This window comes from Rattus norvegicus, chromosome 4 (assembly GCF_036323735.1).
Source record: "Rattus norvegicus strain BN/NHsdMcwi chromosome 4, GRCr8, whole genome shotgun sequence".
Taxonomy (NCBI): Eukaryota; Metazoa; Chordata; class Mammalia; order Rodentia; family Muridae; genus Rattus; species Rattus norvegicus.
The window spans coordinates 104,974,962-104,993,966 of record NC_086022.1 but is presented as its reverse complement, the minus strand read 5'-3'; the positions used below and the strand labels follow the sequence as shown (position 1 = coordinate 104,993,966).

The following is a 19,005-nucleotide window of genomic DNA, read 5'->3' as shown; positions in this document are numbered from 1 at the left end:
ACTTACGGTTTTCCTTCAATAAACACTTGAGAGCACTTTTTCTGTTTAAGTCAAAGAAAAGGAAAAGAAGCCAGCTCTGATCTGGGACTTACCAATGTAATTAAGTGACTGCCTTGGTGAGGTTTTTCATTGCTGTGATAAAGCACCACAAGCAAAAGCAATGTGAGGGAAAAGGGTTTATTTCCGATTATAACACTCCATTGCTAAGGGAAGTCAGGACAGGAACCTGAGGCAGGAGCTGAAGCAGAGACCATGGAGGAGCGTTCTTACTGGCTTGCTCAGCTTACCTTCTTAGACACCCTAGGATCACCTGTCCAGAGGTGACACCACTTTCCGTGAGCTGGTCTTTCTAACGAGTGGTTATTAGACTTGCTTATAGGAGATTTGATGGACATATTTTTCTCAATTGAGGTTTATTTTTGTTAACTAACCTTGCCAAGTTGACAGTAAATTAGCCAGGCCAATACAGAAGGCGTAGTTAACTAGAAGCTGAATTAGAAACTTGGGGCAGAAATATGTGTGCGTTAGATGAAGTTCTAGTGCTTTTACTATGGTCTTGGTCTCAATCAGCACTATTAGAGCTTTCAACATGGAGGAAAATATACTGATTAGCACAGTAGCCATTAGTCACCGTAGCCTACTGAGAATCTGAAATGTGGTTAGTACAGTTAAGGAACTGAATTTTTTTTTTATTTCACATTGATTTTAAGTAGCTACTTGGGATTAGTGTCTTGAGTATCTGTGCAGGCTCAGGTATTATCAATAAATAGAATTTGTCCAGTTGTTGGGCGAGAACTATCTGCAAACTTATGGTAAAAGTAAACAGCATGGGTGTAGGCTTGAATGAGCTGTGCTCAGCTCACACTGAGACTAACAGTGCTAGGTAGTAGGATGGGGCTGTGATAGGTTACACTGGGCATCCTGCAGCTAACTGGATTTGAAACTGCAGTTAACAAAGAATTGTTACTTCTGATTGGTGGCTAAGAATAGCCCTTACATGTGCCAGACATTATGTTGAAGGCTTTACATGGATTATATCATGTAGTTATTCTAACAACCTCTAGAAAAAAAGAGAGGGGGAAAGAGAGAGAGAAAAAAGGGGTGTGTGTATGACTGAAATTATCAGGGAGATCCTTGGACTAAGGGGAGGAACAAGATTTGTCTGTGCAGTGTGGCAGCTTCGGAGGGGTCAGGTGAAGGTTGCTAAGTCAGGTCCAGTCCATCCCCAAACAGGAAGAACTAAAGTGCAGTGAGGCAAGGTCACTCTAGACAGCAGTAAGATGATACCAGGCACCCTGGGGCTTGTTTTTACAAAGGAAGAAGGCCTTTTGTTCTTTTGGTTGGCTGAGCACTTTCACAAAATGGATGGTAGCTAGAAAACCTTTTGAGGAGAATGACAAGATTGCTGGAGCTAAATGGTTTTTATTTTTGAGAAGCAGGAATCAGGGCCATCTGCCAAGAGGACTAAAAGCCATGGTGAGGAGTAGAAAGGAGCTCTGAAATACCATCAGCTGAACTCCCAAATATCCAGTATCCTTTATCATTAAAGGCCACCATATATATCATCCCATTAAATCTACCCACCCACGGAAGTATTTTCCCCCACTTGATGCTACATTATGAAAACAGAAATTGAACTTCAAAAAGGTTACCACCATAATTAAAGGAAAACAAAGACTGTCCACCAGGGTGCTGGCAGTGTTCTAGAAACAAACAGGCTACAACAAAGGGGGTTTTACTTAAGTGGTGCAAGCAAAATTCCAATTATTATTTTAGACTTTGACAAGTGATGTGGGAGAGGAAAAAATGGTGCTGTAAGAGATACGGTGGATTGATGGAGAAAATTCGGGGAGGCAGAGGTGATAAAACCATGATGGAGGTAGGAATGCTGTGAGCAGGCAAGCAAGCTGGAAACTTCAGGTCCAGGAAGGTAGATTCTCCCAGGCCCAGGCTATGAGGCAGAGACTTGGCGAAAAGCTAGTAGGATAGAAGCCTGGTGAGCAAGAGGGCACTGGCCAAGGCCAGAACCCCATGGTAAACCAGGGCAAAAGCCCTGCCTTTGCCAAGGTAAGGGCAAGGAGCAAGGGCCAGGTTGCTCAGCTCGCCCACGCGTGTTCGTGACCGCCACCAAGACGCCCAGCACGTGGACAGGGCGACAGTAAAGGCCACTTGCAGGCCGAGGGGCGTCAAAGAACCAGAATTAGCCAAGCTGGGCGTGGGCCATCCTTCCAAGAGCTACCACCTTCCATCGGTGAGCGACCCCGCCCGGGCCCTCCGCCACCAGGCAGCCAGACTGACAGCCTTTCTTCCCGGAAGCGGGCCTCTCAGCCGAAACTTTGGTCAAAATGCCGTGCGGAGATAACACAAATTGCAAACAAGGCGAAGTCCTGGAGAAAACAGCCCTGTTGATTTATCCTGTTTCCCCTCGCGGCTTCCCAGTAGAAGATTTAAGCGCCTCTCTTCAAGTCACCCCCCTCCAACAGCGAGAGCATTGGTTTGTCCCCTCAGTCCGGATTGGCTGAAATTTTACGCCTTGGCTAGCGATTGGAGAATATTTGTCTCGTTCCTAGCCCCTGCGTCAATTGGTCGGTCTCCTGCTTCTGGGCGGAGCATCCGGGGACGGTTTCCACCCTCTTGTTTACCGGCCGCTTAGTTGACGCTCTCGCTAAAGTTCCCTGTTCAGCCGCGCGGGCCAATTGCGCCGCTCGCTCCGCCCCCGCCCCCTCCCTCACGGCCTCCTGCGTGGTACTGCCCACACCTTCAGAACGCCGGCTCTTCCTCCGCCCGCGCTGGCCCGCTGCTTACCCCGACCCCGCGTCGAGTCCGCGCTTGGTACGGCCCGCGCCACCTCCTCCGCTCGTGAGGGAGGCTCGACCCCCTCCCGGGCCGCGGCTCTTGGTGCCGCCCGGGAGAACCAGGTCATCGGCCGGTTCCCGTGAAAACAAAAACAATCGGCGGCGCCGCCGGGGGGCGGCCGAACGCGGCGAGACAGGGGGCCCGGGGCGAGACGCGGCGCCGGGTAGGGCGGGCGAGCGAGCGAGCGCGAGCGGCGGGGCCGGGGCGCCATGGGGCGGGCGGGCATGGGCTGCGCGGGGCTCTCCGGGTGCCGCGGCTAGCGCGCCCGCCTTGCCTTCGTCTCCCGCGCTGCCCGCCTGCCGCCTTGGGGGAGGAGGAGCAGGACGCGGCCTCGGTGGGGCCCGGGCCGAACCACTGCGGACCCCTGGGCGCCGGGGAGCCAAGCGCCGCGGTCTCCGGCATGGATCAGTGCGTGACGGTGGAGCGCGAGCTGGAGAAGGTGCTGCACAAGTTCTCGGGCTACGGGCAGCTGTGCGAGCGGGGCCTGGAAGAGCTCATCGACTACACCGGCGGCCTCAAGCACGAGATCCTGCAGAGCCACGGTGAGGGTGGGCGCGCGGGGGTCGGGGCCCTGCGCTGTGTCTGCTGGTCCCCAGGCCGCGGCGACTTTTCCTCGTCGCGCGGACCCACCCGGAAACGCGGTGGCCTGGGGGAGCAGTCCGCTGCACACGGCTCGGGGCGGGGAGGCTTGCGTGGTCCTGCGGGCCGCAGGTGTGCGAGTGATAAAGGGGGTCTGCGCAGGACTTTGTCTAATTCTCGGCTTCGCAGACTTTTTTTCCCGTGGTGGTTCTTAGTTGAATGTTCTTAGCTGTGGGTTTCCACATCAGCCGCTGCTGGAACTTCAGAGCTGGACTTAGGTGAGCAGGCAGCTCTTCTGAAATCTCATAGGAAGCCGGCTGATTTGAACCATTCAGCGCTCCTGCTTTAGCCTCTGTAGAGACGGATGGAGCAGTTGTCGAGTTGTTAGTTACTTGACTTACCTGGTCCAGTTTGTACTTGTTAATAATTCTTTCAGAAAACTGTTTTTCCGTAGAAAGTGTTTTGCCTAGGTTATTTCTTCAGTTGCCTGGGCTAACTTTGAGAAAGGGTTTTGTGTTTTAAAAATGACATTAGAGGTCTGGTACTTTGGAGCCACAATGCTGACCCTTTCTGAAGAGTAAAGGACTTGTAATATTAGAGATTCTTTCAAGAGGTTGGGCCCTTGTCAGTTTGAGGGCTGAACAGAAATTAAAGGGATGTTTACTAGTCAGGGAGAAATGCTGATGGTGCAGGTGAGATTAAGGCAGTGCTAGCCCTGCCTCTCTCTTCTTTCCTCTACACCTTTATTTCCCAGACATTTCAGTTGTGAGTGACTGCTCCTCTCTGGTAAAGGAGTCTGACAACTTCTGACACAGCTGTCGCTTTGGAACGCCGTATAAATATATAGAAAACATATTGATGGCTGCTTGTGAAAAGATTATTTGACTGAATTGGTGGTGATCATATACTTGATACAAACAAAATAAGGAGGGGTGTGAGGAAGTCTGGTGAATTTTGACTCATGGGGTGAAGTTTGAGCACTGACTTCTCTTCCAGAGGCCCTGAGTTCAATTCCCAGCAATCACTTGGTGAAGGGGCTGGAGAGAAGGTTAAGAGATGAAATTCAAGGGTCTGATGAACATAGAGCAAAGGGCTTGGGTGTACGTGAGACTAAAATTGGTTGTTTTCTTTTGGTTGTGGTGTTTTGAGGTAGAGTCTCACTGTGTGGCCCAAGCCAGCTTTGAATTTATAATCTTGTCTTTATCTTTCTAGTGTTGGGATTCCCGGTGTGGCCCCCTGTGTTTCCAGATATTTCTAGGCAGACTGTGGAGATCATAGGATGTGAGATGAAAGATCGTAGGCTCTAAACACAGCCAAAGTAGAGCAGAAATGAAAAGGGCAGAAAGGATAAGAGAGGCTGCTTGGCTGGTACTTGACATTTTGTGGACAAACCAGATTATTTCGGGCTAAGAAAAAAATAGTGCACACTGAAGTGGAAGGCAATCAGTCCAAGGTGGTTCTACCTCAGTGCTTAGAGACCCCGACACCCCATTACTCAGAGGACATCTTTGTCATTTGACCAAAAAGGAGGAAGCCAATAGGGAAAGAGAAGAACACAGGGCTTACACCTGGAGAGGTAGGAGGAATGCTTCCTTTTTTGGGGACCAGATCAGAGATTGAGGGGTTATTTGAGAGAGAAAAGATAGAAAACAGAGTCCTTTCCAGAAGAGTGAGTATGGAAGAAGAGAGATGTGATTGTGAGGTTTGTTTTAGGGAAATTACAGTCAGTTCCAGATGGTTAAAATTATTGTAAAAATCACCAAGTCAGGGATTTTAGGCCTCTTTGCTGGTGGGAGAACTTTGCACAAAACCTGTGGTGTGAGGGGTAGTAGGCACATATGCCTGCCGTGCTGCTGGTAGAACACATTGTTGTGCTTGTTCTCCTGTGTAACACACACCTGCCAGTCCTCTGTGGCATCCTTGTTTCCCTTTAATAAATTGACTGGGATTAAGTAAGGAGAGGTAGTTATAAAACATGAAAGAGATACACACAGATCCTGGGTCTGCTTTCTAAGGTAGCCTTTGTTTCTTTTGAGTGATAAACATGCTTTGGTATTTGATTGCAGGCTTCTCAAAACAACTAATTTCTAAGTTAAAGTTTCAAGCAGGTGATGGGCAGTGGGTATTATACTGAATCTTAAATACGCCCCTTTCAAAGGTGCCTGCTGAAAGCAGAGTTTACCTCTATTTAGGCTTGGAATTGTGCCTTCTGGGCAAGTACTCTGGTAGGCTGGCTGCTGTGATCCAAGAGAGGGGCTCCAGTTGGGCTTCTGTCAGGGCTCCAGATCTTATGCTCCAAGCTCATGAGTGGTAGGTAATATTCCTGGGAGAAGAGAATGAGTGAATTAGAACCTTGGGGACTGTGAACATTATCTGCCAGATTGCAGAAACATCTTTTACCAGAACTGGGAAATCAGCCCAAGTTTAAGAAGCCATAATTTCTTAGGTTTACTTGAGTCTATAGTGGGGTGTCTGAGGTAAAAGGGATCACAGACAACTATAGTAAATGAACATAGCTAGAGAATCTTTGGAAACTGGTTGTACGTATGTGGGGTCAGTAAGTTCAGCCACCATATCAAATCCTTCCTCCAAGTTACAAACACAGCCCTAGGGGCTGACCTGGAACTGTCCAGCCAGCTTGAAATGACCTCTATGTAACCTGAAATTGTTGCACGTGAAATTTCTCTGTTAGCTATGTCTTTTTAAAATGTAGCTTTCTTATGCATAAACTACAGGAGAATAAGGATGATATGGGATACTCACTCACATTTGGTGAGTTAGTTTATGCTATCACTTTATCCATCCCTAGTTCATCAGCTTGGAAAGGGGGCGGGGAAGTTTTGTTTTTTTCTTTTTTAAACGAAGCTCTGGCTTCTGTAGAGGAATATAATATTAAAGTATAAGAAGGAAATGCAGGCTTTGAGTGTGGGTGGTTCTAGAGCAGCTAAGGTGGGTAATAGGAATATGAAGGGGCAATAGAGGCTAGAGCTTAGAGAAATCTGTGTGAACTGAGCCATTCCTTTTTGTGGAGCCTGGCACCAGAGGCTTCTCTTTGCTGCCTTGGATAGGGCACGGAAGCAGGAGGATGGGCCTCAGTGGGGTGCCCAAGGTGGAAGAGGTAGACTCAGTTATTCATGGCAAATGGAAAACAGGGACCAGTATGTTGGTCTGAGGCAGTAAGACCCCTTTTTTAACCTACTTTGTTCAAGAATTGAGCTCTGCTGCTTAGCCTGAATTTTTTTGAAGTTCCCTTTTCATTAATTCCCCAACTGAGAGGAATGCACTCCTGACTTGGTCGTGTCCACCTTTCGGTGGAAGTTTTCCCAGAAGAGAGAAATTGGCTCTAGATTGTCGTGGTTGATGTTGCTGGGGGATCTTTTCTAGGATGCTCTTGGTTTAATGTGGGTGATGCCTTACTCGTTCGTGTGTGTGCTCTCAATTTTCACATATGCTTGAGGGTTTGCCTACATAGACTTCAGCTCAGTTCCAGGCACTGCTGGTTCTGGTGAGGTCATAGACTGGATATTAGGTATAATAAGCCAAACACACTTAGGTTTTAGTGATCTGGCTTGTGATGATTCTGCTCCTCCTTCCCCCTTTAATATTTTCCTAGTGGAAAATACAATAAAAATTTTTGTTAATGTTTTGTAGTGGAAAGAAGAACAAAAAAGACTGAAACAATTTTGGTAACAGTTCACAATATACTTAAAGTGTAGTTGGAGAAATTATAGAATTAAGGATGTGCCATATTATTTTTCTGGTATTTTATACTACTACTAAAAGAAATTTGGCTGTACTGGTAATCAAACCCAGGGCCTTATGAACACTAGGACAAGCAACTGACCACTGAGCTATCTATGTATCCCCAAGAAGTTCTCTTGCCTTTTTTTTTTTAAGATTTATTTATTTATTTATTCATTTATTTATTTATTTATTTATTTATTTATTTATTTATTTATGTACAGTGTCGATGTCTTCAGACACACAAGAAGAGGGCATCAGATCTCATTACAGATGGTTGTGAGCCACCATGTGTTGCTGGGATTTGAATTCAGGAACTCGGGAAGAGCAGAAAGTTCTCTTAACCACTGAGCCATCTCTCCAGCCTCTCTCTTGCTTTTTTAAATTTAAATTTTATGTATTTTGAGTAGGTAATGAATGCAGATCGTTTGAATCTTTAAAAAAAAAAAAAAAAGGCTTCCTGGGAACAAGCTTCTCCACTGTTCCAGAACCTCCTCATTGCCTGACAGGTGGAGGTGCTAGTTTCCATTTAATAAATAAATAAATAAATAAATAAATAAATAAATAAATAAATTGCAGTAATGGGGCCCACTGGTAGATTTCTTGCCTAGCACCTCAAAAATGGCAATATGATTACCTGTCACCTTTTAAAATGGCATCTGTGTATTTACACTTAACCATCATTACATTTGATGAATTGGTTAAAGATACCATTGTGTGTGTAGTGATGAACACATAAAAGCACCTTAAACAATTTTTGCCTGTATTCATTTATTTTGTGTGTGTGTGCGTGTGTGTGTGTATCTGTAATTGTAAAACTTAAACTATAACTCCTATAATGATCTTACTGGTGAGTCAGAAAATAGCTGAACATTTGGTTACTAGTGTCAAAGCTCTTCCTTGTTTTAAGTTGGAGAGTGACACATGTGAAGCTAATTAGGCAAGTGAGTGTAAAAAATACGGAGATAACATTTTAAACTCATATTTAGATCACCAGGCTCTAAATGCATACTATTTAGGTCTAATATACGGTTGAATTAATAGAGAGAAGCCAAGGGTTGAAGATCGAATGTGCATAAGCTTCCAGTCTAGAAACTGGGTTGTATTATTACACATACATGTTGAAAAATATGCATACGTGTACATAGAGAAGTGTTGTGTGCTAAGTGTGACCTGCCTATGTCAAGTATAATTTACAAGTAGAAGGAATCAGTCAGGGCCCAGTAGACTCATAAAAACCTTACTTTTTAGCTAACTTGGGTTAGATCACATAACCAGGCCCCATTTGTTGAAATTGTGCTAAATGTTAGTAGATACTCTTGAAAGAATTGACTTTTAAGCTTTGACTTGAGTGCAGTGTGGTCTACAATAAACACCTAGTGTGGAAAATGGCTTGTGAGTGGGTCATAAATAAAAGTTTGGGTGGATGGCTATACCATTGTTCAAGCACAGTAAGAGCAAAATAGATGGGTTGCCAGGCTACTCAGGCTATTTTAAGTAGGAAAATAAAAGGTCAGTATGTTTCTAGTTGGACTTAAAAGTGGATTTAACTTTTGTTAGCCATTCCTGTCTAGGCTCCTGGAGGAGACAATTTTTTGTTGTATGGAACACTGTTCATTTAGATTTGTGTGTTATCCAGTATTCTTTGGGTTTCAGGTGGCATGCAATTTTAATAAAAGTAGACTTTTTAAACATGACTACATAGGCTCCAGTTAACAAGACTGGCTCCTGAGACACTGAAGGTGACATCAGGAAGCCTTGTCTTCCGTCATTAGTGCTTTCCATGATTACTTGAATTCTCAGAGTTTTCCTCATTTAGAGGTGAGGATGACCGACCTAGCTCAAAAGACAGGAACGTGGCTAGTAAGATTTCCCAACAATACTTTCTTGTTTTGTATTCCTGGTCACCTTGAGCTCTCCTCGTCCTGCTTGTGTGAGGCAGAAGAAAAGCTTGAAGAGTGTGGGAAAGGCACATTGCCCCTAGCATATGTTGATGAAAATGGAAGAACTCTGAGTGAAATCAACCATTGTGTTCCCTGAGAAGCATTGGTGACTAGCCTGGCCTTTACTGCCCAGCGTTTAGTCTTGTATCCTGTGTGCATATAGTTGTAAATACTGAGCTGTTTAAAATGATCTTGTCGTAAGCTTAAATGGATCTTGCTTCTTGCACCTTTGGGGACTTGTTTGACATGGCTTTGATGCCATGTAGTAAATATAAAGCCATTTCTAAGATTATCTCTTAGGTATCTTCTAATTCTGGATAGTAACATAGCTCAGGGACTGTCCCAGAAATAGACAGATAATAGCTTGTTCTAGAAAAGTTACAAAGGACAAGTTATCTGTGAACTTTGTATGTTGTTAGGGAGATGGGGACTGGCATGGACTTTAACAAAAGCAGTGCCTTGTAATGCAAGACCATTCATACATACAGACCATGAGGGTGAGGAATGGTAGAGAGGAGTCTGGCTTAGGGTTAAGAGACTGCCTACCTGTGGTTGGTTTTAATAACACAGGAGATGAATGAGAACCAGAGGATGGCAAGAACAAAGGTACAGAAAGGGAGATGGTGAGAGAGAGTGGGATAAAAGCATTAAAATTGGAAACGTTCTGTAAAATCCTGGACACCAGGGAAAGAGCGAGATGGGGAAGACACTGACAGTGAGTCTTCAGTAAGGATGGGGCAGGGGCTTGACTAGAGGCCTTTTGCCCACAACGCTCAAGTTGAAGTTTGGGCCTGTTCTTGGGCAGTAGTGGTGGAAATGTGGCTTCCTAAGGGATTTTTGAGAGTGACTGGGACTTGTGCAAGGATGGAGTTGGGCAGAAAGGTTATAAAAATCAAAGATTCATCTAAGCAGGAGTGAAAGAGATAATTATGGAACCAAGAAAAAAACAAGCTGGGAAAAGTAGGAGGAGAAACATGAGTTTGATTTTTTTTTTTTAAATATGAAATCCAGATTTAAAAGTTACACTGGGTTCAATCATTCAGTTTTGAGATACTTAGAGATTAAGTGTCTGTATTTTGAATATGAGGTCTTTAAAAATAAGGACTATCTAGAAGACATTTAAAAACTTGTACCTGCAAGTTTTTCTCTGTAGTTCTTGTCATATGTGCTTTGAAGTCCTCCACCCTAACCCATGACAGTCATTGGTTAGTTCTCTGCCCCAAGAACACTGTTGTCTATACCATGCAGTTGAGCCTGACTTAGAACACCCATCTGTGAGGCCTCTGCTCTGTTCTAAATGGTCAGGCAGGGCTTGGACACCAAAATGCCTTCTTTACGGATTTGAGTGAATGTGATGAATATGTCCCCTTCCTCTGGGTTAGGTCTGAAAACTTACCTATTGAACAGCTGTAGCATAGGCCTTAAGGTTGCTCTCAGGAAGGCCACAGCTCTCCTTGGCCACATTTAGACTATTAATGCTATGAAATAGTCCTTTGTTATTTTTAACATCAGACTGAGCTTTTCAAGTTTCTGTTTTAGTACTTTGCAAGTACTTTAGTACTTGTTCACTCTGACAGGTGACTTTGTCAGTTTTAAGTCCTAACGTCTTTTCTTTATGAACTAGTAACACGAGGGAACACTGCTGGCCAAGGCTTTGATGCTCAAATGTTAATTAAATCTAAATGTCATCATTTTCTCCCCTGCTTTTGACATTTTGGGGGTTTTGTTTTGGTTTCCTTTTATTTTTAACTATTAAGATTCTAACTGGGAATAGTGGTATACACAACTTTAGCGCCCCCCCCCCCCCAAGCTGAGGACCGAACCCAGGGCACTGACTAAATCCCCAACCCCTGGTATATACAACTTTAATCCCAGCATTGGTGTGAGTTTAAGGTCATCCTCATCTACAGAGTGAGTTCCAGGATAGCCAGAGCTACATAGTGAGACCCTGTCACGAAAAAATAATAAGTAAACAAGCAAAAATAAAAGGTTTCAAAGAAAAAAAAAGACTCTAAAAAAGAGTGGGTTATAAAAATACCCCTCTCTAGTCTTCTTAATGATACCTAATATTCATTTGAATTCGAGCTCTAAGAATGAGTCAGTCTATCTGTCTATTAATCTATCATTAGTCTCATATTTTAGGCCGGGCTGGCACTTACTGTCGGTAGCCTAGGGTGACCTTTAACCTACGACCATCCTTCATTACCCCGTCTACACTCTATGCTGGGATCTCAGGGGAATGTATCTCCAACCTTATGCTGGGGATAGAACCTAAGACTTTATGTAAGTTAGGCAAACACTCTTACACTCCAGCCCTGTGCACTTGTTAGTTTATTTATTCTAATCTTTAGGAACTTATTTTCATTGAATTTACAGGATCTGAGTTTTCATTTAGGTATAGTTAGGATTATGTTTTCTGATTTTTTGGTTCTTTTTTTCTTTTTTTTGGAGCTGGGGACCGAACCCAGGGCCTTGCGCTTCCTAGGCAAGCGCTCTACCACTGAGCTAAATCCCCAACCCCTAGGATTATGTTTTCTAAGTGGACTTTTATTTCTCTGCATTATAACTTGTTTCCTAATTTGTTTGCTCTATTCTGCTAAGATCTCTGTCCATTTTGTGAAAGTGCATAATTCAGGAGAGAGCAAACTCAGTATATTTATAAACTAATGTTTGCCTCTAGCATATTTATAAAGATATATAAGTAGGGTCTGTGATTTCTAAGAAATCTGACAGTTCATTTTTACCAAAATATTTTTATTTTAGATAGTAGACTTTGAAAATCTGAGTTATAATTTTCTTGGATATTAGCAATACCTTTTTGTGTTTTCTGCCTCACTGGTTTTATAATGTTCTCCATGTAGAGGGCCCTGTCTCATATGACTACTGGGAGGCCTGAACATGATGGTATAGTGACACGCTTAAGATCCCTTTTAAAGACCTAGTTAGAACTATGATTGTCAGCTGATGGGCAGATGTTTCAATCTTCTGCATTTAAATGCTGCTCAATGCCAGCTGTGGTTTTAACAATGGTATATTTTGTTAACAGTGTATGCTTGTGTAGTTGTTTAGTGTCACCCTCCACCCCATATGAAAATAAGCACCAGACAAATTTGAAAGTTCAAACACTGGGTTGGAATTTAGTTGTCAGTTTTACTATCTTTGACTCAATTTAGGTGGGTCAAAATGTGAGGGAATCTTAACACAGTTGGCCACTTGGGTTTCTTAGCTCTGTGATAAGGAGAAATATAGAACAAGTAAAAGGTAGAGGTACTTTAGGATATTTACTCGACTATGTTCAGATATTAGGATGTACTTTTCGAAAAAATATTTCTTTGTGTGTGTGTGTGTGTGTGTGTGTGTGTGTGTGTGTGTGTGTTGAAGCCAGGACAACTTTGTGGAGTCCTTTCCCATCTTTATGTGGGCTCTGGGGACCAAAGTCATCAGGCTTGGCAGCGAGCACCTTTACAAACTGAGCCATCTCACCATGCTGGGATGCACTTTGATAAACAGACAGTGAGATGGGTGTCTCTCTATCTTTAACACAACTTAGGATATTTTTATTTACAAATGAAGATGCTAACTCAAAAGTGACTGGTGTCAGAATACAAACCTGTGTATTCCTGCTCTGTGGTCCCAGCAGGTGTTTGAAACAGAGAAGGAACTTAGGACAGAAGGGGAGTAGGAGAACTTATTGTGCCATATTTGAAAATAAGAGTGTGTGCACACATAGGCTAATATAATAGTTCTAAGGGAAATAGTGGGAGGAAAGAGAAGGAATGTGTATGTGCATGCATATGAAGACTGTGGGACTGGGAAGGAGGGTACTATATATACTATTATTTCCAGGCTTACGTTGGCATTTGAAAAATGTAGCCCAGAGTGTTGTTATGTAGGAGACACTAAACATTCTTCAAGAAGCCAGGGAATCCACAAACTGCTGTCTGTGAAGCTGCTGGCAGCTTTAGAGTATGTTGGTAATACCAGTCTCCTATGCTGGACTTGAAACCAAGAGTGTTGTGCAGCATCTATTATTTTTATATTCATTTTGTAAAGGATTGTTGACCCAGGTGTTGTGATGCACACCCTAGACTCCTAGTACTTTGGAGATGGGATCAAGAGGAATGTGAGTTTGGAGGCAGTCTGGGATATAAAACAAGACCCTGGAAAAAGCAAAACAGGAAAGCCGCCTCCAATAACAACAGTACCACAAGTTACTGAATGCAGTTATGTACCAGTCACCATAGCTAACTGTTAGAGGTTGAATACTATGCTTCAGTTATTTTCTTGGGAATCATAGACAGGTATAACAACAAAGTGTAACACCTGGATTGGGAAGCAGAGGATGCTAATGAAACAGACATTTTTGTAACATACTGTTTCTGTGACACTAATGGACATAAATCTTGAAATGGCCAGGCATAGAAGCTGGCAGGTAGATCTGGACTCCTAGCCAGACAACATAAAAACCATGTCAACTCAGTTAGGGATAGTTAAGTTTGGTGAATGTCTGGTTTTGGAGGGGTAACTGACTTAAATTTCTGAAAATATTATACTTAAAATCTGTTTCTGAAACAGAAGGTGATAGCCAGGTGTGGTAGCTCATTCCTAATAGCAGCATGGGGAATCTGAGGTAGGAGGGTCACTGAGTTCATGGGTGGCCAGTTTGATCTGCAGAGTAAGATATGTTCTAAAAACTACTGCTGCAACAACAATGACAACAAAATAATAATAATTAAATATCGATTGTTTTTAAAGGTGTTATTGTGTTACATTTAAAGTGTCCCCCTCCCTGTACTGGGAATCCTATATGCTAGGCAAGTACCCTATCATGGAGTTACATCCCTACAGTTACAGAAGGGATTTTTAACTCACCTGTTGGGTGTGATGGTTGAGTATTTAATTTTAATATTCTAATTAATGCTCACAGTCATTTAATCAAGTCATGTTAGTTGGGACCTTATAATGTACTTGTCACGAAGAATGCCGGAGTATCTCAGTTGCATTCATATGCGGTCCAGGGAATCTATCACATTGAAAGATACAGTGGACACAGGACTTTATCCTGAGTGAAAAGTGGCCAGTCTGAGCTCTACTTTAGATACGGTAAAAATTAAAGATGGTTGTTTTATTATTTTCACTTTTTATCTAGGAAGTAAATTAATTAAATTTGTTTCACAGGAAGGTTCTAGAAGCAGGTTGTGTTTTCATAGAAAGATCAGAAAAACATTAAGACTTACCCATTAGGACTTAGAAGTTTGATCTTGTCTCAGTCAGTCTGGTCATTTTACTGATTTTCAAACCTGTTTTTACCTCTGGTCGCTTTCCACTGAGTACATTTGAAAATGCATTAGTGGATCCTCTCTGAACGGGGCTTTCCTTCAGGTAATTCCATACTAGTTTTCTTGAGTTCCAAATAGGAAGGCATTGCTTAACGGCAGGAATGTGTTATGAGAAGTGCCATTGCAGAGTTTCATTGTCGTGTGAAGGTTGACATGTACTTACATACCTAGATGGCACAGCCTCTTGCGTATCATCATGTAGGTGGCCCATTGTTATTAAGCCATCTTTATGTAGTACGTGACTGAACTTGGAGCTCACTGATTCAGTAACACTGTCTAGCCAGCAACCATCAGGGACTCTGAGTCTCTGGCTCCCCAGGGGTGGGGTTATAGGTATGTGCTGCTGCACCGGCTTTTTATATTGTACATGGAGATCCTCATGTTTGTTTAGCAAGCACTTTACCGACTAAGCCGGCTCCCTACTCTCTCCACCCAGCTGTTTTTAAATTGAATTGTCATGCTGTTGTTGATTTGGAAGAGTGTGTTTTGTTTTTTTTTTATTATTTTTGCTGTATTGAGGATTTTACCTGTAACCTTGCACAAGCTAGGCAAATGTCCGGCCACTGAGTTGTATCTCTCTATATTGATACATTGGGTGTATGTATAAGTGTGTATGTGTTTCCTTGTAAGTTTAGCTTTGTCCTTGATACATTAAGAGTGTGATTTGCAAGTATTTTCTCCCATTCTGGTTTATCATCTTCCAGAGACAGAGTCTCATGTGGCCAGGGCTAGCTGTAAACTCTTGTCCTTAATTCTACTTTCCAGGTGCTAGGATTACAAACACACGGGCTCTGAAACTTTAATTTTAATGAAGTCAAGTTTAACTATTTTCCTTTGGTTACTTATGCTTTTGATGTCATGTTTAAGAAACCATTGGTTAATCAAAGATCCAGAACAAATTTGTTTTCTTACAAGGTTCTAGTAGTTTCAACTTTTTGATTTTGGAGCTTTATTCTGTTTGAGTTAATTTCTGTGTATGATGTGATGCTTTTGCAAATAGCAGTCTTGTCCAAGCACTAGTTGAATAATTCTTTCCTTTGCTTCATTCACTGTCAGTCCAAAGTTTTGTATGCCTTGCATAGTTTTATCATGCATGTAAGAATATGGCATGCACACTATGTGGTTAAGAACCTTATCTCACCTTGGGGCCGTATGTGCGTTTGGCAGATGTTGGTGTACACAAGAAATTGTTAGCTGGTATAAACTAGTGCCAGAGGAATGAGTAGAGAACAGGAATTAGCAGAAGAGGAACCAAGTCAAGGAACCAAGATGTTTGTAGAGAAGGAAGGCCATTTGTAGAGGAAGACCACTGAAGTTAGGCAAGGTTTAGTCCAGATCTCAGTGCCCCACACTGGTGCAGTTAAACGCTTCTGCTGCAGAGGAGTAAATTAGACAGATTGTGTTGGAAGTTGGAATCATCTGGCTTAAAGTTTGTGTGATTATGTTTAGAGATGAGGGTATTTCATTTCTGTTGGGCTGCCCTGTACAGTTTGGACAGCTTGAAGCACTACCTTCTGTTTGCGTCTCAGGTCGCCTTACTTACTGCATTCCTTTTCCACAATCCCTGCAACCTTGTAGGATGTCTTTTCCTGAAACTTTTGAGAAACTATTCTTGTGGTTATGATATCTGTGCTGGGCTGGAGAGATGGCTTAGCGGGTTAAGAGTATTGACTGCTCAGGTTAAGAGGTCCTGAGTTCAATGCCCAGCAACCACATGGTGGCTCACAACTGATGCCCTCCTCTGGTGTGTCTTAAGACAGCTACAGTGCACTTATATAAATGACATCAGTGCTGTAAATCCAGTGGCCAATGTTCAGTCCATAGCTTACTTAGTGGTTTTGTCATCATTCTTATTCTCTGTACCTGGGCAGATTTTCCCATAATTGATTTCCTCCCTATCTTTAGGCTTCAGTAGTCTGTTAGTCTGCATTTCAGTTCTTCCTCATGTCTGCCTTTCGCCACTTCTCTGAATCTGTACTGTACTTTCATTTAGTTTCATAGTTGAAGAATAATTTGTGTGCCATTGCTGCACAAGTTTGTCTCTCTAGTTCTGGCACTGATCCTGACCTCCAGGCCTGCATATCCAGCTGTCTCCCATGTATGCAGTAGTCAGCATCTTGAATTTAGTAAGTACCAGTTAAAGCTCTCTCTTTCCTGGCCCTCAGATGTGCGCATCTTTCTGTTTCACCTTACTTATAGGCAACATCATCTTTGTATGTGGCTGATTATAAAACTTGGAAACAACTGTGAGGCTTTCCCTTCCTCCAGGCCAGTCAGAAAGTACTAGGCTGTCATCTGTCAATTGGGTTGTTGCCACAGTTGCCCACCTTGCTGTCCTGAGTCTGTTCTTGCCCTCCTCTTGTCCACCAGAGCAGTCATATGAAAATATCAGTAGGTGCTTGCTCTGCTTCAAACTGTAGTGACTCATTCCTTACGTCACATAGTAAAACTAGTCTTTACAGAACAAACAAGAACCTACAAAAACTAGGAGCCAGTTGTCTCTTGAACCTGTTTTCCTGCTATTTCCCCAGGCAGAAGTTGCTATTAGACACACTAGCTTCTTCACTATTCCGTCAGTATTCTAGGTGTGTATATTCTGTGTAAGGCTGTCCAGGTTGGCCTCTTGGTCATGGTCTCTTGCCTTAGCTGAGGTTATAGGCATTATCTACCATGAAACTGCAATAGGATGGACTTGTGTTGTTGCCTGTTGGAATGCATCCTCTCCTCCCGAGGTAGCTAGTTATGTCATTTATTCAGATCTTCATGCCCATTCATCTTGGCTTTTGTTTTTGCAGTTGATTGATCCCATACACGCGTCTCCCCCTACTCCCCTAACAGCAGTGATCTTTGCCACAGTCTCATTTGCCTTACTGTAGTGTTTGTCTTGCATCAGAAGGTCAGTCATAGGGAAAGGGTTGATTGCAGTTTTGCTGCTATCACCTGCCTTATAGTGGATTCACTAGACAGGAATATGATAAGTGCATAATAGTTTAGTTAGTCTGTGGTAAAGATATTGTGGAAGTGGTTTGCTTCATAGTAAAAATTTTTTTAATTTCTAAAAATAAATTCAGTTATTTCTTGGTGTACACTGTACTGGTGTACTAGTGTACAATGTAATTGGTGTACATCTGTAACTGTGGCCACATGCTTCAAGAAAGATACTGGTTTTTCTTTGTTTTTTTTTTTTCCTGTCATTATGGAGTTTACTTTAGTGAGTTATCAGTATTTTTTTTTTTCTCTCTCTTTTTTAAAATAGGTCAAGATGCCGAGTTATCAGGGACACTTTCACTTGTTCTGACACAGTGCTGCAAAAGAATAAAGGACACTGTCCAGAAGTTGGCCTCTGACCACAAAGACATCCACAGCAGTGTTTCTCGAGTTGGAAAAGCCATTGATAAGGTAAGGTATGGAATTGAAGAAATGTTTTTGTTTTTAATTTCCTTTTAGTTACTTGCTATATGCGCGCGCGCGCGCGCGCGTGTGTGTGTGTGTGTGTGTGTGTGTGTGTGTATGTGCGCGCGCGTGCATGCATGCAGATGGAGATGAGAGGACACATTGAAAGTTAGTTTTCTTTATCTACCATGTGAGTCCCTGGGATTGAACTCAGGTTATCAAGAGCCACACAACAGCCACAGAGTGCCTTTGTGTTTCTGACAATCTTCATTTACCAGCATCTTGATACCTTTTTCTTCCTCACATCACTTTATGCCATTCCTTTCTTCTTTGCTTCTGATAACTTTTACAGGTCTTGTTTACTGTGTAATCCTTGTTAAAAGTTCCCCTGTTGCTGTTGTTTGAGAAACAGAAATAAAAATAAAGCACTAAAGTTCTTGCCTTTTATAGCTTTACTGTTCCATTGCTTTTATGGCTAGAGTCCTGATGAGTAAAGCTGGAAGGAAGTTGTAAGCCACTGTGGGAGTTTGTTTATAGGAATAAGTTGCTGCTTCCTAAGCGAGTCTCTGGTTGCACCCAGGGACTGTTGTGGGATGGTTAGACTAGCACCCTGGATGTGTCTCTCTCACCTCACCCTAACTCTTGCCTTCTGTAGGCAGGCTAGTTGCTTTTCTTTATTAATGTCTTCTATTCAGGTGAGTGACTTAGTAGTTAGGGAGCCAGGCAAGCCATTTTTGTTCAGTGATTTTTTTTTCTTGTGATAGTTTTTAAATAAACCATCCTTGGTTTAGTGATTGACTCATAAGCACTTTCCATTTTTAGCACTGAAGCTGTTTTTCCCATGGGGTTCACAGTCTAGATGGAGTTTAAGAGGAGGGGCCATGTTTTCTGTCTGATGTCTCTGACTCCTCCATTTATTAGGTAGGGAGTGTGACTGGCCACGGCCATCTCTGTTTATATGTTGTAAACTTTTGAAAGAAGAGGCAGACTTTTAGTGGAGAGCTCTTTGTAGCAAACGTTCCTCCTGAACCTATCTGAGCCACTGCCCCTGTGTGTACAGTGATAGTGTAACATAGAGGCTGCTGTAATCTGGAGTGTTGGAGAAACACGTGAGCGGTCCCACTGTTAGAAGTTACCTGTGGTGTAAAAGTATT

General features: G+C 42.9%; 1 protein-coding gene across 2 annotated transcripts in view; it reads left to right on the top strand.

Moving 5' to 3' along the window:
* The first annotated feature begins 2,878 nt into the window (after window positions 1-2,878).
* Rmnd5a (required for meiotic nuclear division 5 homolog A) overlaps window positions 2,879-19,005 on the top strand; it is a 56,929-nt gene continuing 40,802 nt past the window's right edge. For both annotated transcript variants that reach the window (NM_001427218.1, NM_001427217.1), the window contains exons 1-2: window positions 2,879-3,398; window positions 17,715-17,857. In NM_001427218.1, the coding sequence (NP_001414147.1) occupies window positions 3,257-3,398; window positions 17,715-17,857 (285 nt within the window). In that variant the 5' untranslated portion in view covers window positions 2,879-3,256. The remainder of the gene's footprint in view (window positions 3,399-17,714; window positions 17,858-19,005) is intronic.